General features: G+C 42.8%; 1 protein-coding gene across 2 annotated transcripts in view; it reads right to left on the bottom strand.

Moving 5' to 3' along the window:
• The window catches only part of CDH19 (cadherin 19), a 97,675-nt gene that overhangs the window by 31,839 nt on the left and 46,223 nt on the right, over positions 1-19,613 (bottom strand). For both annotated transcript variants that reach the window (XM_034762551.1, XM_034762552.1), the window contains exons 3-5: positions 16,302-16,596; positions 3,560-3,679; positions 1,935-2,099 (exon numbers count right to left, since the gene is read on the bottom strand). In XM_034762551.1, the coding sequence (XP_034618442.1) occupies positions 1,935-2,099; positions 3,560-3,679; positions 16,302-16,596 (580 nt within the window). The remainder of the gene's footprint in view (positions 1-1,934; positions 2,100-3,559; positions 3,680-16,301; positions 16,597-19,613) is intronic.

Below are 19,613 nucleotides of genomic sequence, written 5' to 3'. Positions count from 1 at the left end.
AGTGTCGAAGACCAGGACACTTTGTGTCAGGCTGCCCTGCTAAGGTCCAATTGGCACCCTGGTCAGGGAATGCCAAACCCCAGCCACTGATAGCAGGGTCTGGGTTGGGGTGTTGCTCTCTGCCTCTCATTGGTACCCAACATTAGTATATGTCTGCTGGTATCTTGGCAATGAGCAAGCGGTCCCGACATATCTCCAGCTTCCTCTACAAGTCTGACACCTCTCCATCTCCGAGGTCCACCTGGAGTCACTTGTGGATTTGAGTGTCTCAGGTAACTTCATGGATCAGGACTTTGCATGAATACACCATATTCCCACCTAACGCAAGGACATCCTGGAGTTGGTGGAGTCTATCAATGGCTTGCTTCTTTCATCAGGCCTGGTTACTCACTACTGAATCACATCTACACCCTGGATCTGTTCTGGACATTTCACAGAAACCAGGCCTGGGGTACCTAGAAGATGCCCTTAATGAGAGGTACTGTTAGAGTAAGTCCCTGTAGCTGCAGCTGCACCTGCTCAGCACTCCTGACATCCTAACAAGCCAGCTGGACTGCCTGATGGATTGCCTTGCCTGATTTGTTGAGGAAGCCAACAGGCCAGTTCTTAAGCTCAGCAGCAGCAGTAGCTTACTGGCTGCTCAACGCCCACACCCTCTCTCTCTCCCAGGGCTTGTCTCTCGCCAAGCCTTGCTCCTCCTCTGCTCCTCCACAGCTCCAGTCCAGATCCTGCCCTGCAGTAAGCCTTGTTCCCCTCCTGTCCCCCTCCTGTCTCAGAACCAATCCTGCGCCTGCATTCCCTTACTCCTAGTAAGTCAGTTCTGACCTTTGACTCTGCTTCCTGGTCCTGGCATTCAGACTCTGACCACTAGGCCTGACTCCCACTCCAACCACTAGGCCTAACTGACAACAGCTCAGTCTCCTGGCAAAGGGAAGGGAGGAGAGAGAAAATTAAGGTTCTACACTGCCTGTTTCCTTGCTAGATTGAGGGATCCATAGGGAGGACAGCATAGCAGCTCAATTGCCTATGCCTGAGCACAGGGAAATAGAAGATTGATTGTGGCTCTTTGGCTTTTTTAAACTATTGGATGAAATCTTAGCTTAGTTGAAATCAATAGCAAAGCTCACAATAACTTCAGTGGGACTAGGAATTCATCTGTTAAATTTAATTCTACTGCTGAATAGTTGGACCCAACTGATTTACAGCATTTGTATGGTGTGCACTTGCAACATTATTATTATTTACGGTAGGTTTCTGACTAAAAAGTATCTAAATCCGAATTATTTCCCACCACTTCATTCTGAAACCACCTTTGTTTTCCACACTTTTTATAATTAATCTTTATTTCAGATTAGTGACCACAGCGTGCAGAAAACCAGTGGTGTGAAACCTCCTCTCTACAGATGCACACTCTGGGAAGACTGCCATTAAAATATAGATTTCTGTATTAAACCAGCATAGTGGTTTATTTCTCCTGAATGCAGCTGCATGCTAGATAGCAGTGGCAATGCATGGCTTCCCTACTAGTTCAGTTTGTATTTATCGTTTAATTAGTAAGTCCTGAAAGAGAATTTTTATCCTTTGAGAAACATAATTTTACAGTTGTCAATATATTAACAGTAATAAAGAAAAATTATGCTCTAAACCCCAAGAGAGAAAAAATACTTTTTTTGTATTTAACTTCCCTAAAGTAGGTCTCTTGTTAGCTCAAAACTATAACAAAATATAGCACTTGCTTAAGCTCTCTAGCTATTTAGTCCAGGCTTTTTTTTGTGTGGAAAAGTTATCGGTTTATCAATCTTTTATTTGATATAAAAGGCAAAATGTAGATCTGATGTAAATGGGTATACCACTGAACTCACTGACATTGCACTAGTACTAAATTTTCCCCACAGTCTCATGTGTAATAATAAAACTTCTTGCCATTTACTCACTTTGTTGAAATATGGGTTTGTTGTCATTAATGTCAGAGAGGTTGATGGTTACAGTTGCTGTTCCTGAAAATCCACCCATTTGCCCAACCATATCTTTGGCTTGGATAATGACAAAGTATTGCTCCTTAGTTTCTCTGTCCATTTGGGAAGAAATTCTAATGACCCCTGGAAGATACAGTTAGCCAAGCACATTATTTACAATAACTGACCAGACATTAAGAGTACAAAAAGAAGCATCAGATTTAGTACCACTAAGAGGTTTCACAATTCATAACATCTGTAGGCTGAGCTTATTCTTGCATTCCCACACTCCCACCCATGTGACACCCTCCCATTGTCATTTATTGCAGGGGTTCCCTGCATCCTCCATCCTTTCCCTCATGCCACGGGCTCTGTGTGACTCCTTCCCACCATGCCAGAGTTTCCTATTACACCATGTCCTGGCTCTATATGCATCCCCATTACCCCATGCTAGGGATTCTATGTGCCCCTCCCATTTGCCCTTTTCCCACACAATGCCCCACATCCTCTGCTCATGCCATGTTAAATTTTATTGGGAGGATGGACAGAAATGGGATATTGTTATGCTCAAAGCCATTAATTGGTGCTATCAACCAGTGGTTTAATCATTATACAGTTGCATAGGTATTTGAAGCTGGGTTAAACGGAGTAAAGGGAGCTACACATGTCCCCCATGATCTCCCAAATCAATAGGGTTCTGCTCATTGGTTCCTAGAATATTCCCTGAAGTTTTGGAATTGATCAGATGCCGTTTTGAAAGGTTGTTTTGTTACATACAAATTGACAGACAGACAAACAGACAAATGCCATCAAGTTTTAAGTCTTTGGCCACAACCAATAATATACACACTGATTAGTTCATAGCACATGTGGCCTTGTGCTGGAAGTTAGGACTTCTTGTTTTATATGTTCCTGGGTATCCCACTGTCTCACTTTCACCTTTAGCAAGTCCTTTAACTTTCTGTGCTTCAGCTTACTCATCTCTGAAATGAGAATAATAATATTCCCTACTTCAGAGAAGTACTGAGGTATAAATAAATTATGTTGATTAAATTTTGTTTGAGGTGTTAAACATAAAATCTTATAGACTGGGGAGTATTATTATTATATGTCCTGGAATTTAATGTTTGCATCGTGACTATTATTTGAACCAGTTTTATATATGTCTTAAAAATAGGGATATATCTGAAATGTCTCACAGGCTGAAATTTTCTTAGATTTATGTGAAATATATTCCGTTGAATTTAATGAAGTGACTATGGGCACCATCCAAAAACAACTGAAGTAAATATGACTCATTCTATTGACTTAAATGGTCTCCAAATTGGGCCCTAAGGGCTTGATCCTGCACTAGTCAAGTCAATGGGAGTTTTTTCCATTGACCTGAGCAGGAGCAGGAGCAGGATCAAGCCCTAAATCAGGAGACATTCAGATACTGCAGGTGTGGGTACTAGATAGGTAGGTAGATTGTTTGATCTGAGGACATTATACTTGTGCTGTCTTGAGAAAATAAGATTACAATCTATTGTAATTTTTACCTGACACACAGATATTTTAAGAGAGTTCATGAATGAAGCTCGAGTTATAGGAAGACCTAACAATACCTGTCTTTGGCTCCACTGAGAAGTAGGGCTGTCCTTGCAAAATACTATAAAGCAGTCGGGCACTATTGCCATAAGCAGGATCATCTCCATCTGTAGCTGTAACCTGTATCACCGAAGTACCTGAAAAGAAAAGAAGTGAAATAAGAAATTTCTTATATATATTTGTTTAAAATGAAATGACTGTTTGCCATATAAATAACATATAACTCTGTCTTGGCATATCTATAGCTTTTAACCAGTGTCAGATTCTCTCTTCTTGTCTCGTCTTTGTCTACATCTATTTTTTTACCCATTTCATTTAATATAAATCAACTCATACTGTATGAATATATTCAGTACTGGCCAACTACCACCCAGTGTCAAACGTCTCATTCTCGAGCAAACCAACTAAATGCTCATGTAACTAAAGCTAACATTCTAAACCCTGCATAATCTGGATTCAGGCAAGGACTTGGGACTGAAACTGCCTTAATTGCACTGATGGTTGATCTTCTGCTGTCCATGGATAGAGGACAGACATCCATTCTCATCCTCCTGGATCTCTCCGCGGCATTCAACACTGTTGACCACAAGATTCTGCTATCTTACCTGAGAGAGGTGGCAATTGTTCAGGGTAATGCACTAAGATGGTTTGAGTCCTTCCTGGAGGGATGCACCTAATGAGTAATGATGGGAAACTGTACCTTCACCACTAGACCTGTTACTTGTGCAGTCCCAGAAGGATCAATTTTTTCTCTGGTTATTTTCAGGATTAACACAACACCACTAGGTCAGGGGTCTCAAACTCAATTTACCTTAGGGCCAGTGCCAGTCCTCCTAGCAGGCCAATAATGTCACTGAAGATGGTGTTCAGAAAAGAAAATGTTTCTATTATATTTTTTATTTTGAATTTCTTAGAAATAATAAAACTGTCATACAACTTTATACAATCCTTCGCCTGCCAGAGAGTTTTAAATCTTTACCATATACCTGGCAACGCTTCAGTTCTGTCAATTTGTTGATGTTTGGCCGCAGTTAAAACCTTCCAGATTGCAGCAAGGTGTGCATCAGATAGTTGTATTCGGTATTTTGACTTGTTTATATTCATTGTGGAAAAAGGTGATGCTGCCTCCATGGCTGACTCTGCCCGGCAACTAATGATGCTAACTCCATGGCTGACTCTGCCCGGCAACTAGTGATGGTATCTCTTTCCCTCTCCCCCAACCAATGGGAGCTGCGGAGTGGGGTGGGGTGGCGCTTACAGCAGACATTGCCAGCAATGTGGCTGCATGCGTCTCTCCGCAGGCCACAGTGGGGAGGTTCCCGGGCCGCAGATTGCCCACGGGCCGGGACTTTGAGACCCCTGCACTACGTGAACTGGTCAGATCAAAACTTAAATGACAGCAATATGCTGATGATACACAAGTGTACCTATCCTTCAACAAATATGACCACATCGCAAACCACCAAAAAGGCCCAGTGCTTGGAAAAGATCAATTCTTTGATGAAGAAAAGCTGGCTGAAGCTGAGGCGGATCAAGACAAAGGTGATGCTGGTGGACAGAGGACAGGATTTCGAAGAGTTTGCAATCATAGTGCACTCACAATTGGTCAATCAGTCCGTAGTCAATTCTGTCTGTAAAGGAGAACTCTTATATTCCTTTCTGAAGTTGAGCTCTTACATATCAGCATCTACAAATAAGATTTTCTACCATCTCCATCTGGCTTGGAAACTCCATTCCATCTTGGTGACCTGGCCTTTGTCACCTCTCCGCTGGATTACAGCAATTCACTATAACTGGTCATGCATCCTTCAGCACTTAGGAAACTCCAAGTAGTTCAGAATGTTGTACCACATCCCGTCAGCAACACAGGCTGCTACAAATACATCAAACCCACCTTCCACTCTCTATAGGCTTCCCACATAATTTAAAAACAAGTTAAAGGTCTCAGTCCTTATCTTCAAAGCACTACATGGCCTGGGCCCAGGGTGTCTAAGACTGTGGTTGACAACTATGTTCCTGTGACACAGTTGAACTCTCAAGATTAAGAGTAAATCTTGTCTGTGCAGGAGACAACATCTTCTCCAGAGACTGTCTAAGGCTGTGGAATTAACTCCCCGAGGAAGTAGGGACCATTACAACCTCATCACTTTTTTTACTCCAAGTTCAAGGCTCATTTCTTTGATCTTGCCTTCTCCTAACAGAACTACATAGCAGCAGTATGTGTATATATAAACCACACACTGCCAAAACAAGACATTCCACTGCACATATTTCTCTCACTGGAGAGAAAATGAGAAAACAAACCTGTGATAAATATGTAGTCATGCTGATTAATGCACTACTGGAAGGTACTCAGGTACTATGGTGATGAGTGTGGTATAAAAACCTCATAAGCCGGTTTGTTTATAAGCTGACCCCCCCACTCTCCCCCCAAGATGGATAAGTAAAAATTTTTATAACCCATTCATAAACCGACACTATAATTCAGGGGTCAGCAAACTTTGGCTCCCGGGCCATCAGGGTAAGCCACTAGTGGTCTGAGTTTGTTTATCTCAAGCATCCACAGGCACGGAGGTAAACCTAAGTAAACAAAGTGTCCCGGCGCACCAGCTGCTTACCCTGACGGGCCGGGACAGCAACTGGTGGGGACAGTTTTTTTGGGGGGAGAAGCTGGGAGTCAGGGGAGTAACTCCACATGACCCCTCCCCTAGCCTGGGACCCACACACTTGCCCAATCCCATCCCTTCCCATCTTATCTGGGGAGGGCCAGGGAAGGATGTCTCTAACCTGGCTGGAGCTGCTCCGGCAGACTGGGCAGCATGGCTGCAACCTGCTCCGGCGGGCCAGACCGGGCGGCACAGCTGCAGCATGTTCCAGCGGGCTGGGCTGGGCGGCGCGGCCGAAGCGTTCTCCGGCACCCGGGCGGCGCGGCCACAGCCTGCTCTGGGGGGGGCGGGGCTGAGCAGCACGGCTGCAGCCTGCCAGCCCCAGAGCTGGAGCTGCTTTGGAGGTTGAGGGGAGAGCAGCGTGGCCAGAAGTGGAGAGACTCTGGCCTCACCTCTTCCATTCTGTCTCTGCTGGCTGTGCTGCCTCTCCTTGCTCCCTCTGTTGTGAGGAGGGGCTGTGTCCCTCTCTATACCCATTCGTAAGCCGACCCCCGTCTCTGGTGCTTCCCTTTTTACTAAAGAAATTCAGCTTATGAACGAGTATATATGGTAACTTAGAATAGAATAGTACACTGTACCTGACTTCTAACCATTTCATGTACCCAGCTATGTCATCCTACAGTGCAGAGAGAGAATGGTAGAGTGTATGTTCCAAAAATAGGCTCAATAGAAGGCTTAATATTTCTTCTTTTCTTCCGCCTCTGTACTGGTTCCATTCTCCTTTTCAATTTATATTAAAACAAAAGATTAACTTGGGACTTTCCAGTGGGATTGTATCTCTATATTGGCAAATACTGTATATTGTCCTCAGTTTTTCTAATTTATGATATGTGAATGGGCTACTTTCAGATTTATTTTCCATTGAATATGCTTTAAGATGTTTTATTAAAGTGCTCCATATAAAAAACAAACCAAAACAAAAGACGAATATTGTATGAACCTCTAATTTAAAACCTACAGAGGAGCTGATAGAAATAAACTGTTAACAAGCAAAGCAGCCAGGAAATAGAACAAGACTCTAATAGCATTTTATATCCTTGAGGCCTTTAATGAGCCTTTCCTACTGCAAAAGAGATAGCAAAATCAATCTGCAGAACACGATTTCATCTCTAGTTGGGAGTCAGTCATGTCCTAGATCCAAAATTGACAACATCCCCATGGGCCATCCATGAGGATATCCTTGCAAAGAAATATTCCTCAGCATCATCATTTTATAATAAAATGGTTATTTTTATCTTATTTCTTACCTGACTTCTATATAAGAATACAAATAGCTACCTCTCTTGAGGAAAAACAAGACCCAGAGCCACTTTCCATGACTTTCTGACATATGATCACATTATAACATCTTATCATAAGACAGTCTCTTCTGTTGCATGTTTTCTCTGATAATTAAGTCAGCAACACCCTGAAGGTTTGGGGTCACTAGTGTAAAATACAGTATCTTCTCAAAAGATCTTGATCCGAGTTGAGGCCACTCTCTGGATATTAAAATACTCTTTTAGAAACTTCTCAGACTAAAGACTCAGTAGTCTGGAAAAAGCAGTAGTCTGGAGCGAAATGCTGTTCCTTTGCTGTTAACTTCAAGAGCAGTTCTATGTCTAGAGCAGGTATAGAATACCATCCTCAGAACATGCCTATAATATCAGTTTCAGAGTGAAACTAATGGGAGTGGGGAGTGGAGAGAAGAGAGAGTCCCCTCCACACACACACACACTCGTGGCCTTTAGGTGTATATGTGGCACTTTTTCGAGCATGTTATGTAGAATCCACTCTACCTATAGGCAAAATAAGCAGCTGCCTAGAGCTGCAAATTTTGGGGGCTGCCGATGGGCAGAAATGGTATAAGTGGCAGTGGTGATGGCGGGGTATGAAGATGGTGGGGCTGCCCAGTGCAGGGGGTGGCTGGGGCTCTGAACAGCAAAAAATGGCCCTCTACTGCACTAGTGGGGAAGTGCTCCTGCCTCTTTCTCAGGGGCTGCTCATTGGAGCAGGAAGCATCCCCCAAATAGGCTGTGCCTGATGGGGAAGCACTCTCGCCCCACCCCCAGCGAATAAGATCACGGGTACTACCAGGAGCAGCCCCGAGCTGTTCAGCACCTGTGTCTGAGGGTGGGGCTTTGGTTACAAGTGCAGTGATTCACCCGGCTCTATGTTGGTACCAGCCTGCACCTACTGCTCCACACCAGTCTCTGTGGATCTTGCTGCCCCAGCTGCTGCTGCCACCACTCTGGGCGCATGCTACTGCTGCTGGGGGGCCAGGCAGGGGAGGGGAGCCTGGGGTGTGGAGTATGGGTAGACAGACAGGGGGCCCCATTATGATTGAACTGAGCAGCTCCAAGGGCAGGGTTGCAAGGGCTCGATGTGGAGTGTGTCCCTGGTCCCAGGGATGGAGGAAACCATGAAGCATTGCAGGGAACAGATGGGGAGCACTATAATGATGCAAGGCAGAGGGGAGGTGCAGTCAAAATCAAGGGATGCATCAACCACACTTTTTCAACCCATTATCCCCCTAGTTGCAAAATCTGGCTCTGCCGCTGATCAAACTGGTGATATATACATCTCTCTATTGCTGGAAGAAATTTCAAAGATAAATTGACAGGTTAATCTTCAACAACCACAAACATTTGAGGCTTACAACTTCAGAAGCAACACTGTTCTCAAATATGACTGACGAGTAAGTACACTCAAGTACATAAATGTTAACTCAAAACAAACTGTGATCTAGAAACAGAAGGTCACCAGAGATCAGTCTCACTGAACCACTCCTGCCATACGAAAATCACTGTTAAGCATGAAAATAATGCAGCCCTTTTGAAGTAACTGAGTATTAATATTGACAAAAGCTACCACTGTGGATAATCCAGTAGATACAGTGTATGATTGATGCCATCTCTGAAACAGGAACCAAAATACAAACAGTAAAGCTCAGAAATGTGCTGTTTTATGGGATTATATTTAATAGATCAGGGATATAGATACACAGAAAAAGAGATTGCTTATGTGACTGCAATATGATGATTGCAGCCTATTGGGTCTCATTCAGTTAAAGCCATGTTTTATTTTCTACTCATTTTATTAAAAAATGAATACTTGAAGCTGTGATTGGTAGTGCTGCCCATTTGAGCAGCTCCAGTCCAATCCCTCTGGTTCTGTGTTGGCTCTGCTGAGGTATAGAACCAAACAAGGAAAGGTTAATGAGCATGGAGCTCCTACAGGTGGGCTCTGCCAGGCCCTGGGGCAGGGTATAAAAGGAGAAGTAAGCAAGTAGTGGTAATCTGGTAAAGAGAGTCCAGTCTCAAGGTTAGGGTAAATGCTCCTCTCCTGCTTGAACCTCAGTTGGAAGAGAACTTCCATTTTAAAATTTGGAACATATTTTTGAAAGGGGTGAGCTTTATTTTGAGGGGATTGTCTTCTCACATCTCCCAAGGAATGAGATTCCACATCATGGGTTAAATATGGATGTGGTACTAGGTAGCCCAACACTACACATTCTCCAAGGAGAGATTCCTTTCCAATTTTGAATTTCTCACCTCAGATGGAAGATTTTTCTGTATGAGTATTACCTGTGTTAGCAAAAGCAAGAAGTTACCTCAGTGGAATAGTGTTTCATTAAACATGTCAACGTGGGCAGTTATGCCTGAATAATAAAAAGTTGCAACTGCTAATATGCTTTTAGCATCCCTGAAACAATAGTATAAACGATTTTTGCAGCTTCCTGCTTGGAATTAAAAATATAAATCAGCAAATACAAATGTTATACTTTATACTAGTGGGTTCACACATTTTTAAGCCATTTTCTAAAGTTCCAGAAGAAAAATGACATAATAGATGGCCTAATTGGTATTGTTCAGAATTATGATACCATTTATGGAAGTATCATTTATGCAGGAATGGAAGTTTGGAAAGGACAATGAACTTGACCTTGGTATGCCAAAGATGCAAGTTACTCAAACGTACCCATCAGCTTTCACACACTTGTGTCTTTGAATACAGTACAGTTGGATTACACAATACTTATAAAACAGTTCAGACCCAAATATGTGTTTTATATGTTCAAACGTAGATCTAGATAATAAATCTATTTACACTTTCTTTATGATACTACGCTAACATTTAACTTGGGTACACTGCTTTCTGGTACATTCTCTTTAAAGATAAAATTGTTCTCTTTATTATTGGAGCCTCCTATGGTGCAAACATCAGTGTCATTTACCTGTTATAATATATTAGGTAGCTACAGGACAGTCATATGGGAAATATCCTTTTGTTTTTCTAACTAGGGCCCCAAATAGATAAAACATGTTACATACTGATATATCATTGCATCTGACTCCTACCCATTCCATAAGATGTACTGCATTTGTAGAAGTCTAATAGCACTATGGGAAGCACTTTATATAAAATCATACCAAATGCCTAAGGGAAAACCATAGTCTTGTACTCCCAGAAGAGTCCATTTACAGATACATGTTTCATTTACTATGACACTTGCATATAAAATCCTAATAAAATTTAAATGCAGCAGATAAGGGAGAGCTTAGAAAGCATACTAACTCTTATACTCATTTGCATTTATGTTAATATAAATATTGGTATTTGAACCTAACTTTGAGCTAAATTTTCCAATGTGTGTGGGGGGTCAGAGGATTCTGTGTGCACACTAGGGAAAGCAATGCATTATTGTATTTGACTATGCAGTGCTTGCTGTCACCTTATTTTCCTTGGTCTGTGCTTGTCTGCCAGCAGAGAACTCTTTCCCAGAGGCAGAAGATGAGCGCAGAGCCTTGTAGTGCTGATTGCTCACTAGGTGATGCCCAGATCTGAAGGGAACCTAAGCTAGAAGATACAAGCAAACTGACATGCTTAACTCAGCCAAGGGGAATTCTGTCTGCTGGCAGAGAAGAAAGAACTGGTGTGCTGAACTGGCATGGGGTTGACGTCACAAAGCTTTGCTGTTTCCAGTCTCCATCTGCTGGTAGGTTAGAGGACCCTCTACTGGAATTGATGTTTTAGGAGGCCGAGAAACTAAGGTCTTTGGCCTGTCTCTACTTGCTTTGTCCAGATTCAGGGTGCAGTCTCTACACACAATGCAGCACTGCTAGCCAGTATTTAACACCACTCTAAGAGTATGACTACACTACCCGCCGGATCGGCGGGCAGCGATCGATCCAGCGGGGATCGATTTATCGCGTCTAGTCTAGACGTGATAAATAGTGAAGACACCATGGTGAGTAGGTCTAAATACGTTGACTTCAGCCATGTTATTCACATAACTGAAGTCATGTAACTTCGATCAATTTCCCCCTCCTTCCCTCCAGTGTAGACCAGGCCTCTGTTCCAATGACAGTATGAGTGAGGGTAAAGGGGCATGTTCAGCCAGTGTGGGTATGGGAGTTGTCTGTAGCAGTATAACTTTTTAAATGACCATGTTGTCAGTGCTGCAGGGGTTCCCGCACCCTGGTGCACCCAGAGAAAGCTGCTTTATATGGGTGTCTCAAGATCTGCAGGCTTTCACCTAGATTTATATTCATGACTTGGGATGATCAGAAGACCATGAATCTATCACTTCTGTAAACCAAGTGTCCCTCCAAGAGGGAAGCATGCAGAGAGTCTTCTCAGAGATCACTCATTCAGGTAAGGCTGAGGGAGTTTTACTACTTTCTGTGCTAAGGGGAGGATATAGGCACTAGATCTGTAATTGTCGAAGTACAAGTACCTCTTACATGATTTTAGAAGAATATCTTAGATTAAAAGAAACCTTTAACCAGATGGAATATTTAAGTCATATTATTCTGGACTTCTCTGATATATTAAAATGGAAATAAATAATAAATGATTCAGGGGATTGGATATAGGGCTTTGAGCCTTTCATTTTACGTGGTCAATTTCTATCCCCGGTCACTAATTATTTTAGCATCATCTAAAAGCAATTTGCTGGAGTATTTGAAATAAGCTGATGGTTTCAAAAAAGTTCCTAGGGAACAGGTCTACACACACACACACACACACACATCGCCAATACAATTGACCCTAACTGGCACCCTTGTTGGCAGGCTCAGCCAAGAGGTCAAGGCCCGAGTTTATTCCTGTGGAGATGTAACTACCTTATAAACCTCAGGGTTGAGGTTTATAGGCAGGACAGAGCAAGAAACTTTCACAACTGTACCCCATGTTGTAGCTCTTTGAAGGATTATAGAAAAATATTGATCCAAAACTCAGATGATGTAAAGTGGCCCTGCTCCACTGAGCGGAGGATCTGCCCTACAATCTCTTGAGCTGTCAAGTCAGCACTTTTCATGGATAAGAATTTAATTGTCACATAATTAAAGGAAACAAATATATAAGTAACACACAAAATATTAATGTATAAATGTAAATTCGGAAAACAGAGGGAAGTGAAACATTTTTGATTAACCATTATTTCCTTATTAATTCATCTTCCACTGTGGTATTTGCTAGAAGGTTAACATTTTAAAACCATTTTTCATGGGTTACTGATGCCTGTTTATGCTCCTATTTTTATGTTAATTCAATCTTCGTATCATGTGTATAGTCAATTCTAAACATCAATTACATAGACTAAGGGCCAATTCTAGATTTATGCCTGACTCCATGCAAACCTAAATGGAAGGGTTTTAAGGCCAAAATGTCTGCCAAGACAGAATTCTGTGGCAGTGGAGGGCCCAGAACAGGCCCCAAAGTGGTCATCACTGTCAGGACATGGGTATAGCCTGTGGTAGTAGATATGCTGATTAAGTGGATCTGCAAGTGGCATCTGCTAGTGCAGTCTTATGGATCCCTGGCTGCAGAATGAACATGCTCCATCTATGGCAGGGGTCAGCAACCTCTGGCATGCAGCTCGCCAGGGTAAGCACCCTGGCAAGCCGGGCCAGTTTGTTTACCTGCCGCGTCCGCAGGTTCGGCTGATGGCAGCTCCCACTGGCTGCGGTTCGCTGCTCCAGACCAATGGGGGCTGTGGGAAGCCGCGGCCAGCACACCCCTCGGCCTGCGCTGCTTCCCGCAGCCCCCATTGGCCTGGAGCAGCGAACCGCAGCCAGTGGGAACCGCAATTGGCTGAACCTGTGGATGTGGCAGGCAAACAAATTGGCCTGGCCCACTAGGGTGCTTACCCTGGCGAGCCACGTGCCAGAGGTTGCCGACCCCTGCTCTATGGGAAGCCCAAATGAGTGTAAACTGGCCTCTCGGAGTAGTTTATCATGTTATAATTTGAAATACAACCAAGCATCACCCTATCCCAAAATCACTGACCATGATTTAGTAATGATCCATCATAGTGATGTTATAATTTATTCAGCAGATGAGAGATGGAGGCAGGGTGTGGGTGTTACACCATGATAAATGGTTATTTAATGATAGATAAGATGGTTGTCAAAAAAAAAAACACAACAGGGATTTTATTTAAATTGAAACAAATGGAACTGGTTTCCATCTACTTACAATAACATTAAATATATGAAGAATATATATAATAAAAAATAACTGTTTGAATAAACACACACACTTTAACTTACTACTAAGTGTACTTAACTAAATATAACTCTCTAAATAGAGAAAAAAAACTATATCTATCTCAGTATGTACAGGCTATTATCTTATAGGTTATTATTATTATTATTATTATTATTATTATTAGTTCTAGGTTCCCCTCTCCCCAGATATCTCACTGGGTGCTGTCTAATACCCAAGTTAATCTTTGAGCCCCAAGTGCCTCTTGTGACTTCCTGAAAAGATGGACTTGACTCCAGTGGTGCTTATTTGCAGGGGTGCACATTAAACCAGACCCATGGGATCTGAAGGACCTTTGGTTCTCCTGTTCTAGATCTCTGGGACATTATGAATCAATGACAGGAGGTGACCAGGTCCGATGCTCAGGAGCCTTCAGGAACATGCCATCAAATACACACTGACTTGACCAGCCAGCATTGAACTCAGGGGACCCTCTCCTGCACTTCTGTCTGTCCTGCTCAACTTCAGCTTCTCCACTCACTCACAGTTTTCTCAGTCCTGGTTTCCCTCTGTCCATGTGGCCGTTCTTCCTCTCAGCCTGTTTCTCTCAGTTTACTCACTGACTTTGTTTCTGTCTCTCTCTCAGGTTCCCCCCAGCCTGCCTCTGTCCCTCCACCATCTCCCTTTTCCCCTTCAACTGTCACTTCCTCACCTCCCACTTTATTAGAGAGAGGGGATAGGAACAATGACAGTGCACTCACCCTGAACACACTCTAAATCATCTATCCAAATACTGGGTCGAATCCCTTTACTATATGCATATGAGGGAAGCACTGCCTCCTGGCCTCTGGACTAAATCTCTCCTGCTTGGTAGCTGAGATCCAGACCAGCACAGGAAGTTGTAGTTTACATCTCTCTGTGAGGCTGTGACAAATTCAGTGAAGCTGCCCTAACAGTAAATGGGTAATGCTGAATGATACATAGTTTTTATTAGCTTTTATGATCACTGATGTTATTGAGGTAATGAGCTTATTAATTCACACAGTTTTAACTGGCACAATGTTTGACTTTCTTTTCAGTATTATTTGCAATGGAAATAACTGAAGTAGATGAAGGTAGTAATTAAAGAGACTAGAGGGATCTGTTGAGTAAATTTTAAAGGATCCATTTTTTCCTGTCTTTCAGGACAATTCGGACATGAGAGTTATCTATAACCTGCTCATTTGTCCCAGTTGCTTTCTTTTCCTAATTTTCCTTTTTTGACAGGAGGTATCTTTACTTGTTACCTTCAGTACCAACCTTCCAGACATATTCCAAATCATGGTCCAAATTCTGTCTGGCCCTAACATAAGGATGCAGGGTCAGAGAGGGAATACAAATTATCTTCAAGACCCCTCTCCTCTAGTGCAACCTATCCAAGGGGCAGGGAAAATTTCCGTCTCCATGCTTAAGGAATACAGGGGTGTTTCCCTTATTGCACCTCCAGAGCATAATTCACACCGAATGGAGGGAAACTGACTGGGCGAGGATTAGGGAACAAGTGTCACCAGTCTAAAGGATGGTGGTGTGTGAACACTCTCACTGCATGCCAGAAAGAAGGAATTGTATCTTTGGTCAGTGCAGTGCCACGCCACCCTATTGCATCCCCACACAATTCCCAACAAAGACCAGATTATTAAACTTGAAATCTGGAACTAAATTAGGGGGAAAATACTGACTACCCATGATGTTCCATTTACAGTACATGGTGTATTACATGGAGTATAATAAAAGCTTATGATTTAATCATCATACACACTCAGAGTAGCCTGAAAGAGGTTATTAAGTAATTTTCATTTAGTTTGAGCTCACATTTATGTACTTAGAAGAGTCAATAGGGGTTATAGATCCTTGCTGTTTAAATGTATAGTGTTAGTTTTCCATGGATATAAGCCTGAAGAACAGACAGGTTGTGACCAGTAAACATGATATGTGACACTTTTTGAGAGATTAGAGGAGTGGAGTCTTAGCCAACTTTAAATTTGAATGTTACATTCTGTTTCCCTCACTTCTCCTTTGCAACCTCAACTTGATACAATATTCTGCCTGTCTTGAAATGCAATGTTGCTGTCTCCTGATATTTAACAGCTACTATTTTCAAGCCTAGAAGTTGGCAGGGTTTCATTGGTGTATGAAGGGATGTATCCATAATGTGTATGAAGGGATGTAGCCATAATTATATATCTGCTCATTTTGACCCTGATTTTACAGAGACTTATGCACATGGAACTACCCACATGCTTAAAGGTAAACATGCCCATGGGTTCAGTAGGACTACTCACATATTAAAGTTAAGCCTGCATTGTAAGTCTTTGCAGGGTTAGAGCTCCCCTTTGGGATAATGCTCTGGAGCCCTTCTGAATGAAAGGCACTCTATAAAATAGGATATAAATATTTTAGACTCATAGACTCATAGACTTTAAGGTCAGAAGGGACCATTACGATCATCTGGTCTGACCTCCCGCATGATGCAGGCCACAAAGCCGTCCCTACCCTTTCCCTTGACTCTGCTGTTGAAGTCCCCAAATAATATAATGGTCCAGCAAGGTGGGAAAAAAGAGTTTGGTTCTTGACTTTCTTTTACCTTCAGGAGACATCTCTGGAACAGTGGCTTCATAAGGTCCATCCAAGAACTTTGGTTCCTGATCATTGATATCCTGAACTTTGATGATAAATTCTGACTCAGGTTCAACGGGCAGCTGGGTATTCCTGTTAATTGCCTGTGCTCTTAGAGTGTAGAAAGGTTTCTCTTCTCGATCAAGCTTCTGTGTCACATGAATTGTACCTGTATACTCATCGATAGTAAAAATGCTTCCCGCTCCATCCCCCGTCAAAATGTATTTGAAAGTGCCATCAAGTTTGTCGGAATCAGACTTCAGCTACAAGGGAAAAAGATAACTATTTATTTTCTGGATAACAAATCAAAAGAATTATATCTTTTTTTGTTCAGACTTATATGAGTCTGGTCAACAGTAAGCATTCTTAGGGTCTTATAATAAGCTGAGGCTACAGGGTATTGTGATATATCCATCCAACCATGCAGTAGTTCTTGTTGATTTATGGCGACAATTGAGCTAAACATTTAAGCACCTGCTTAACTTTAAGTACATGATTAAGTTCAGTTGACATCACTGTTTGATGTTTGAGTGCTTTGCCGAATCAGGGCCTATATACCTATGTAATGGGATAGTGAAGGGGTGAAAAACTGTTCAACTTTTTTTTTCATATATATATATATATATTACAATAATATAAGAGTACATAGATAAACATATAATATATATATAGAGAAAAAATATAATATATATATATATATATAATATATTTTTTCTCTATATATATTATATATATTTATCTATATACTCTTATATTATTGTAATATATACTACTATACTATACTCTTATACTATTTATAATATACTATTATACTAACTATTAACAATAGTAAATCTACATCTGAGCAAGAGTGGCACTGTACCTATACAGTAATAGTAAATGTATACAAAGCTATTTGGAGGAGGGTGGGAGGAGTAATTCTGTGCTATTTATTTTGAAATAATTGATTGCTATTTCCCATTTCTTTACAAGGTGGTGGTCTATGTTCCTGTAGCTAAGACTAGGTTTATGATGAGGTTTACTCTAACCAGGCTGAGCCACAGAGATCATTTTGGTCCAGTCGGATTTGTTCATGCTGTCATTATTATTTTCTTAGTATTAACACCAGTTAACAGCACTTTTGTCACCATTTATGCAGTTATAACATGCCAAAGATCTATAATTATGGTATTATGAGAACAACAATTTCCAACATGTCTTTTATTTTATAGTGTTCCATTTATTTCCTTTTGATTTTGAATCATAAACAGTGCCCATACACAATCTCTGAGCACACTGCCAATTATATAAAATTAAAAATCCAGTCTCAGTCATTTCATTCCTTCTATCAAGCAGAAGCTCCCTCCAATACAAATCTCAGCCCATTAGCTAGTGCTTCACTGTTCCCTGCTTCCTTGTAAAAGCCAGTGAAACAAATGGGCTCTATATCACTCCCTGAAAGTTGGCAGAACCACGCTATTTGGGACCAGGGAAAAGAAAGCATGTCAGAGTTCCATCATGGCCTTGTGAAGAATGAATGGCCAGCCATCCCCCTCTCTTTTCTATCAAGGGAGATATTGAATCAGGGCCTCTGTTGACTGCTACTGTGGCAGTGTACTACAGGGCCACCCAGAGGATTCAGGGGGCCTAGGGTCTTTGGCGGTGGGGAATTGCCGCCAAAAGACCCGGCACTTCGGCGGCGGGTCCCAGGGCGGAAGGACCCCCCACCACCGAATTGCCACCGAAGACCCGGAGCGGAAGAAGCTCTGGGGCTCCTGGAGCGAGTGAAGGACCCCGCTCCCGGGGCCCCAAAAAACTCACGTGGGGGCCCTTGTAGGGCCCGGGGCAAATTGCCCCACTTGCCCTCTCCCCCCGCCCCTGGGGCAGCCCTGGTGTACCATGAGCAGAGAGATAGTCCCTCATGTGGGCTGTAATTGTGGGTATTCACAGCCCAAAAAACTTCATTAATGCAGAGTTACCGTTAACTGGCAATGTCTCATAGCATTCCAGAATGTCACGTGCACCCATATTTAAACCTCTAAAAACCAGGATACAGAGTTAAGGTACACACCAGCCTTGTCCTTTCTCACAACCTAAACTCTGCCCCCTCTGGAGCTGGAGAGAGCCACTGGGGTAATACTGTAAGTATGTTTCAGCCAAGGGTGCCCTATGATTAGGACCCTACCAAATTCATGGTCCATTCTGGTTAATTTCACAGTCATAGGATATGAAAATTAGTCAGTTTAATGTTTTCAGATGTTTCCATTTGAAATTTCACTGTGTTATAACGTGGGGGTCCCAACCCAAAAGGATGTCATGGGAGCAGTTGCAAAGCTGTTGTAAGGGGGAGATCACAGGATTGTCACCCTCACTTCTGCACTGACTTTAAACCTGGGCTCTGAATGCAGCACCCCCGGAGTTTTCCTGGAGGTTCCTGGAGGTGGAGGTGGGTCTGATCTCCCTCATGCTGCTGGGAGCACCACAGCCGGACGCTCCTAGCTGCTAGTCCTGGCCAGCCTGAGGAGGCACAGGACTTGCTCTTCCCCTGAATGGCCATGCTTGGGGGGAAATCAGACCCACCTCCAGGTACCTCCCACAGCTGCAGGAAGTTTCGGGATTGGGAAGCAGCCTGCAGCCAGAGCTTCCTGCAGCTACAGGAGGTTGCCAGAGTAGGAGGTGGGTATGATCTCCCCACAAGAGCAAATCCTGTGCCTCCCCAGCCCAGCTGGGACTAGCAGCTATGAGCCTCTGGCTGGGGTGCTCCCGCAGCATGGGGAAGATCAGACCCACCTCCGGCACGTTCCTGCAGCTGGGGTAGGTACCCAGAAGTGGGTCTGATCTGTTCAGGGGAAGAGTAAGTCTGGATGGACTGTCCATCCCCAGTCCAGAAGGGACTAGCAGTTGGAGCTGGGGGCCCTCCTCTAACCTCCTTCCAATAGCTAGATTTCATGGGAGGGGAAGGTATGATTTCACGGTCCGTGACATGTTTTTCACGGCTGTGAATTTAGTAGGGCCCTATCTATAATAAGAAGACATGAGAAATGACTAAGTAAATGTGCCACTTTATGTGATGTGTTGTGTCCCACACAATTGTATTTCTTCATTTATCTCCAGGCACTTGATCTACCTTTTGCTGAGTTAGGGACAGCTCTTTTGACTGGTTCAGGGATTACTTGCAGCAGGATGACATAGTTCACGTTGTGATATGAGGAGAGGAGCAAATGTTCCCAAAGGGATCACAATCCCCTGGTTTCAGTGGTGAGTTATGTTGGCTGTGCAAGCAGAGAAGCACAATAGTTAG

Source organism: Trachemys scripta, chromosome 2, assembly GCF_013100865.1.
Source record: "Trachemys scripta elegans isolate TJP31775 chromosome 2, CAS_Tse_1.0, whole genome shotgun sequence".
Classification (NCBI taxonomy): Eukaryota; Metazoa; Chordata; order Testudines; family Emydidae; genus Trachemys; species Trachemys scripta.
Note: the sequence above shows the minus strand (reverse complement) of the source record. Positions and strands in the feature narration are given on the sequence as shown.